Genomic DNA, 7,500 nt, shown 5'->3' with positions numbered 1-7,500 from the left:
TTGGCAGTAGGGTTGGTATTTACCTGGCTGTGGTTGGCAGTGGGTTGGTATTACCTGGCTGTGGTTGGCAGTAGGGTTGGTATTTACCTGGCTGTGGTTGGCAGTAGGGTTGGTATTTACCTGGCTGTGGTTGGCAGTAGGGTTGGTATTTCACCTGGCTGTGGTTGGCAGTAGGGTTGGTATTTACCTGGCTGTGGTTGGCAGTAGGGTTGGTATTTACCTGGCTGTGGTTGGCAGTAGGGTTGGTATTTACCTGGCTGTGGTTGGCAGTAGGGTTGGTATTTACCTGGCTGTGGTTGGCAGTAGGGTTGGTATTTACCTGGCTGTGGTTGGCAGTAGGGTTGGTATTTACCTGGCTGTGGTTGGCAGTAGGGTTGGTATTTACCTGGCTGTGGTTGGCAGTAGGGTTGGTATTTACCTGGCTGTGGTTGGCAGTAGGGTTGGTATTTACCTGGCTGTGGTTGGCAGTAGGGTTGGTATTTACCTGGCTGTGGTTGGCAGTAGGGTTGGTATTTACCTGGCTGTGGTTGGCAGTAGGGTTGGTATTTACCTGGCTGTGGTTGGCAGTAGGGTTGGTATTTCACCTGGCTGTGGTTGGCAGTAGGGTTGGTATTTACCTGGCTGTGGTTGGCAGTAGGGTTGGTATTTACCTGGCTGTGGTTGGCAGTAGGGTTGGTATTTACCTGGCTGTGGTTGGCAGTAGGGTTGGTATTTACCTGGCTGTGGTTGGCAGTAGGGTTGGTATTTACCTGGCTGTGGTTGGCAGTAGGGTTGGTATTTACCTGGCTGTGGTTGGCAGTAGGGTTGGTATTTACCTGGCTGTGGTTGGCAGTAGGGTTGGTATTTACCTGGCTGTGGTTGGCAGTAGGGTTGGTATTTACCTGGCTGTGGTTGGCAGTAGGGTTGGTATTTACCTGGCTGTGGTTGGCAGTAGGGTTGGTATTTACCTGGCTGTGGTTGGCAGTAGGGTTGGTATTTACCTGGCTGTGGTTGGCAGTAGGGTTGGTATTTACCTGGCTGTGGTTGGCAGTAGGGTTGGTATTTACCTGGCTGTGGTTGGCAGTAGGGTTGGTATTTACCTGGCTGTGGTTGGCAGTAGGGTTGGTATTTACCTGGCTGTGGTTGGCAGTAGGGTTGGTATTTACCTGGCTGTGGTTGGCAGTAGGGTTGGTATTTACCTGGCTGTGGTTGGCAGTAGGGTTGGTATTTACCTGGCTGTGGTTGGCAGTAGGGTTGGTATTTACCTGGCTGTGGTTGGCAGTAGGGTTGGTATTTACCTGGCTGTGGTTGGCAGTAGGGTTGGTATTTACCTGGCTGTGGTTGGCAGTAGGGTTGGTATTTACCTGGCTGTGGTTGGCAGTAGGGTTGGTATTTACCTGGCTGTGGTTGGCAGTAGGGTTGGTATTTACCTGGCTGTGGTTGGCAGTAGGGTTGGTATTTACCTGGCTGTGGTTGGCAGTAGGGTTGGTATTTACCTGGCTGTGGTTGGCAGTAGGGTTGGTATTTACCTGGCTGTGGTTGGCAGTAGGGTTGGTATTTACCTGGCTGTGGTTGGCAGTAGGGTTGGTATTTACCTGGCTGTGGTTGGCAGTAGGGTTGGTATTTACCTGGCTGTGGTTGGCAGTAGGGTTGGTATTTACCTGGCTGTGGTTGGCAGTAGGGTTGGTATTTACCTGGCTGTGGTTGGCAGTAGGGTTGGTATTTACCTGGCTGTGGTTGGCAGTAGGGTTGGTATTTACCTGGCTGTGGTTGGCAGTAGGGTTGGTATTTACCTGGCTGTGGTTGGCAGTAGGGTTGGTATTTACCTGGCTGTGGTTGGCAGTAGGGTTGGTATTTACCTGGCTGTGGTTGGCAGTAGGGTTGGTATTTACCTGGCTGTGGTTGGCAGTAGGGTTGGTATTTACCTGGCTGTGGTTGGCAGTAGGGTTGGTATTTACCTGGCTGTGGTTGGCAGTAGGGTTGGTATTTACCTGGCTGTGGTTGGCAGTAGGGTTGGTATTTACCTGGCTGTGGTTGGCAGTAGGGTTGGTATTTACCTGGCTGTGGTTGGCAGTAGGGTTGGTATTTACCTGGCTGTGGTTGGCAGTAGGGTTGGTATTTACCTGGCTGTGGTTGGCAGTAGGGTTGGTATTTACCTGGCTGTGGTTGGCAGTAGGGTTGGTATTTACCTGGCTGTGGTTGGCAGTAGGGTTGGTATTTACCTGGCTGTGGTTGGCAGTAGGGTTGGTATTTACCTGGCTGTGGTTGGCAGTAGGGTTGGTATTTACCTGGCTGTGGTTGGCAGTAGGGTTGGTATTTACCTGGCTGTGGTTGGCAGTAGGGTTGGTATTTACCTGGCTGTGGTTGGCAGTAGGGTTGGTATTTACCTGGCTGTGGTTGGCAGTAGGGTTGGTATTTACCTGGCTGTGGTTGGCAGTAGGGTTGGTATTTACCTGGCTGTGGTTGGCAGTAGGGTTGGTATTTACCTGGCTGTGGTTGGCAGTAGGGTTGGTATTTACCTGGCTGTGGTTGGCAGTAGGGTTGGTATTTACCTGGCTGTGGTTGGCAGTAGGGTTGGTATTTACCTGGCTGTGGTTGGCAGTAGGGTTGGTATTTACCTGGCTGTGGTTGGCAGTAGGGTTGGTATTTACCTGGCTGTGGTTGGCAGTAGGGTTGGTATTTACCTGGCTGTGGTTGGCAGTAGGGTTGGTATTTACCTGGCTGTGGTTGGCAGTAGGGTTGGTATTTACCTGGCTGTGGTTGGCAGTAGGGTTGGTATTTACCTGGCTGTGGTTGGCAGTAGGGTTGGTATTTACCTGGCTGTGGTTGGCAGTAGGGTTGGTATTTACCTGGCTGTGGTTGGCAGTAGGGTTGGTATTTACCTGGCTGTGGTTGGCAGTAGGGTTGGTATTTACCTGGCTGTGGTTGGCAGTAGGGTTGGTATTTACCTGGCTGTGGTTGGCAGTAGGGTTGGTATTTACCTGGCTGTGGTTGGCAGTAGGGTTGGTATTTACCTGGCTGTGGTTGACAGTAGGGTTGGTATTTACCTGGCTGTGGTTGGCAGTAGGGTTGGTATTTACCTGGCTGTGGTTGGCAGTAGGGTTGGTATTTACCTGGCTGTGGTTGGCAGTAGGGTTGGTATTTACCTGGCTGTGGTTGGCAGTAGGGTTGGTATTTACCTGGCTGTGGTTGGCAGTAGGGTTGGTATTTACCTGGCTGTGGTTGGCAGTAGGGTTGGTATTTACCTGGCTGTGGTTGGCAGTAGGGTTGGTATTTACCTGGCTGTGGTTGGCAGTAGGGTTGGTATTTACCTGGCTGTGGTTGGCAGTAGGGTTGGTATTTACCTGGCTGTGGTTGGCAGTAGGGTTGGTATTTACCTGGCTGTGGTTGGCAGTAGGGTTGGTATTTACCTGGCTGTGGTTGGCAGTAGGGTTGGTATTTACCTGGCTGTGGGTTGGCAGTAGGGTTGGTATTTACCTGGCTGTGGTTGGCAGTAGGGTTGGTATTTACCTGGCTGTGGTTGGCAGTAGGGTTGGTATTTACCTGGCTGTGGTTGGCAGTAGGGTTGGTATTTACCTGGCTGTGGTTGGCAGTAGGGTTGGTATTTACCTGGCTGTGGTTGGCAGTAGGGTTGGTATTTACCTGGCTGTGGTTGGCAGTAGGGTTGGTATTTACCTGGCTGTGGTTGGCAGTAGGGTTGGTATTTACCTGGCTGTGGTTGGCAGTAGGGTTGGTATTTACCTGGCTGTGGTTGGTATTTACCTGGCTGTGGTTGGCAGTAGGGTTGGTATTTACATGGCTGTGGTTGACAGTAGGGTTGGTATTTACCTGGCTGTGGTTGACAGTAGGGTTGGTATTTACCTGGCTGTGGTTGGCAGTAGGGTTGGTATTTACCTGGCTGTGGTTGGCAGTAGGGTTGGTATTTACCTGGCTGTGGTTGGCAGTAGGGTTGGTATTTACCTGGCTGTGGTTGGCAGTAGGGTTGGTATTTACCTGGCTGTGGTTGGCAGTAGGGTTGGTATTTACCTGGCTGTGGTTGGCAGTAGGGTTGGTATTTACCTGGCTGTGGTTGGCAGTAGGGTTGGTGTTTACATGGCTGTGGTTGGCAGTAGGGTTGGTATTTACCTGGCTGTGGTTGGCAGTAGGGTTGGTATTTACATGGCTGTGGTTGGCAGTAGGGTTGGTATTTACCTGGCTGTGGTTGGCAGTAGGGTTGGTATTTACCTGGCTGTGGTTGGCAGTAGGGTTGGTATTTACCTGGCTGTGGTTGGCAGTAGGGTTGGTATTTACCTGGCTGTGGTTGGCAGTAGGGTTGGTATTTACCTGGCTGTGGTTGGCAGTAGGGTTGGTATTTACCTGGCTGTGGTTGGCAGTAGGGTTGGTATTTACCTGGCTGTGGTTGGCAGTAGGGTTGGTATTTACCTGGCTGTGGGTTGGCAGTAGGGTTGGTATTTACCTGGCTGTGGTTGGCAGTAGGGTTGGTATTTACCTGGCTGTGGTTGGTATTTACCTGGCTGTGGTTGACAGTAGGGTTGGTATTTACCTGGCTGTGGTTGGCAGTAGGGTTGGTATTTACATGGCTGTGGTTGGCAGTAGGGTTGGTATTTACCTGGCTGTGGTTGGCAGTAGGGTTGGTATTTACCTGGCTGTGGTTGGCAGTAGGGTTGGTATTTACCTGGCTGTGGTTGGCAGTAGGGTTGGTATTTACCTGGCTGTGGTTGGCAGTAGGGTTGGTATTTACCTGGCTGTGGTTGGCAGTAGGGTTGGTATTTACCTGGCTGTGGTTGGCAGTAGGGTTGGTATTTACCTGGCTGTGGTTGGCAGTAGGGTTGGTATTTACCTGGCTGTGGGTTGGCAGTAGGGTTGGTATTTACCTGGCTGTGGTTGGCAGTAGGGTTGGTATTTACCTGGCTGTGGTTGGTATTTACCTGGCTGTGGTTGGCAGTAGGGTTGGTATTTACCTGGCTGTGGTTGGCAGTAGGGTTGGTATTTACCTGGCTGTGGGTTGCAGTAGGGTTGGTATTTACCTGGCTGTGGTTGGCAGTAGGGTTGGTATTTACATGGCTGTGGTTGGCAGTAGGGTTGGTATTTACCTGGCTGTGGTTGGCAGTAGGGTTGGTATTTACCTGGCTGTGGTTGGCAGTAGGGTTGGTATTCGTGGTCCATGGCACAGGCCAGCATCTTCAGAAGGCGGTGCACGGCGCTGCTGTTGAGCCGTAAGTCCAGAGGTCCGACCACCAGCCTCTTCACAGACGTCTCTTGGACAGGGGGGACCGGTTCTTCCTTAGGCCCTACGGCCATGGTGAAGTCCTGCTGCCCAACACACACTGGGACAGAGACACAGCGGGTCAGAACCACACACACTGGGACAGAGACACAGCGGGTCAGAACCACACACACTGGGACAGAGACACAGCGGGTCAGAACCACACACACTGGGACAGAGACACAGCGGGTCAGAACCACACACACTGGGACAGAGACACAGCGGGTCAGAACCACACACACACTGGGACAGAGAGACACAGCGGGTCAGAACCACACACACTGGGACAGAGAGACACAGCGGGTCAGAACCACACACACACTGGGACAGAGACACAGCGGGTCAGAACCACACACACACTGGGACAGAGACACAGCGGGTCAGAACCACACACACACTGGGACAGAGACAGAGAGGGTCAGAACCACACACACTGGGACAGAGACACAGCGGGTCAGAACCACACACACACTGGGACAGAGACACAGCGGGTCAGAACCACACACACACTGGGACAGAGACAGAGAGGGTCAGAACCACACACACACTGGGACAGAGACACAGCGGGTCAGAACCACACACACACTGGGACAGAGACACAGCGGGTCAGAACCACACACACACTGGGACAGAGAGACACAGCGGGTCAGAACCACACACACACTGGGACAGAGACACAGCGGGTCAGAACCACACACACCGGGACAGAGACACAGCGGGTCAGAACCACACACACTGGGACAGAGACACAGCGGGTCAGAACCACACACACACTGGGACAGAGACAGAGAGGGTCAGAACCACACACACTGGGACAGAGAGACACAGCGGGTCAGAACCACACACACACTGGGACAGAGAGACACAGCGGGTCAGAACCACACACACTGGGACAGAGACACAGCGGGTCAGAACCACACACACACTGGGACAGAGACAGAGAGGGTCAGAACCACACACACACTGGGACAGAGACAGAGAGGGTCAGAACCACACACACACTGGGACAGAGACAGAGAGGGTCAGAACCACACACACACTGGGACAGAGACAGAGAGGGTCAGAACCACACACACTGGGACAGAGACACAGCGGGTCAGAACCACACACACTGGGACAGAGACAGAGAGGGTCAGAACCACACACACACTGGGACAGAGACAGAGAGGGTCAGAACCACACACACTGGGACAGAGAGACACAGAGGGTCAGAACCACACACACTGGGACAGAGACAGAGAGGGTCAGAACCACACACACACTGGGACAGAGAGAGAGAGGGTCAGAACCACACACACTGGGACAGAGACAGAGAGGGTCAGAACCACACACACTGGGACAGAGAGACACAGAGGGTCAGAACCACACACACTGGGACAGAGACAGAGAGGGTCAGAACCACACACACACTGGGACAGAGAGAGAGAGGGTCAGAACCACACACACACTGGGACAGAGACACAGCGGGTCAGAACCACACACACACTGGGACAGAGACAGAGAGGGTCAGAACCACACACACTGGGACAGAGACACAGCGGGTCAGAACCACACACACACTGGGACAGAGACAGAGAGGGTCAGAACCACACACACACTGGGACAGAGACAGAGAGGGTCAGAACCACACACACACTGGGACAGAGACAGAGAGGGTCAGAACCACACACACACTGGGACAGAGAGACAGAGAGGGTCAGAACCACACACACACTGGGACAGAGACAGAGAGGGTCAGAACCACACACACTGGGACAGAGACAGAGAGGGTCAGAACCACACACACTGGGACAGAGACAGAGAGGGTCAGAACCACACACACTGGGACAGAGACAGAGAGGGTCAGAACCACACACACACTGGGACAGAGAGACAGAGAGGGTCAGAACCACACACACACTGGGACAGAGACAGAGAGGGTCAGAACCACACACACACTGGGACAGAGACAGAGAGGGTCAGAACCACACACACTGGGACAGAGACAGAGAGGGTCAGAACCACACACACACTGGGACAGAGACAGAGAGGGTCAGAACCACACACACTGGGACAGAGACAGAGAGGGTCAGAACCACACACACACTGGGACAGAGAGAGAGAGGGTCAGAACCACACACACTGGGACAGAGAGACACAGAGGGTCAGAACCACACACACACTGGGACAGAGACAGAGAGGGTCAGAACCACACACACTGGGACAGAGACAGAGAGGGTCAGAACCACACACACTGGGACAGAGACAGAGAGGGT

The 7,500-nt window shown here is 53.1% G+C and overlaps 1 protein-coding gene across 1 annotated transcript in view; it reads right to left on the bottom strand.

Annotated features, from left to right (window-relative positions):
• Window positions 1-7,500, bottom strand: part of LOC106590749 (vacuolar protein sorting-associated protein 13B) — a 258,600-nt gene that overhangs the window by 91,448 nt on the left and 159,652 nt on the right. The window contains exon 14 of the mRNA XM_045713900.1: window positions 5,106-5,306. Coding sequence (XP_045569856.1) covers window positions 5,106-5,306 — 201 coding nt within the window. The remainder of the gene's footprint in view (window positions 1-5,105; window positions 5,307-7,500) is intronic.

This window comes from Salmo salar, unplaced genomic scaffold (genome assembly GCF_905237065.1).
Source record: "Salmo salar unplaced genomic scaffold, Ssal_v3.1, whole genome shotgun sequence".
Classification (NCBI taxonomy): Eukaryota; Metazoa; Chordata; class Actinopteri; order Salmoniformes; family Salmonidae; genus Salmo; species Salmo salar.
Note: the sequence above shows the minus strand (reverse complement) of the source record. Positions and strands in the feature narration are given on the sequence as shown.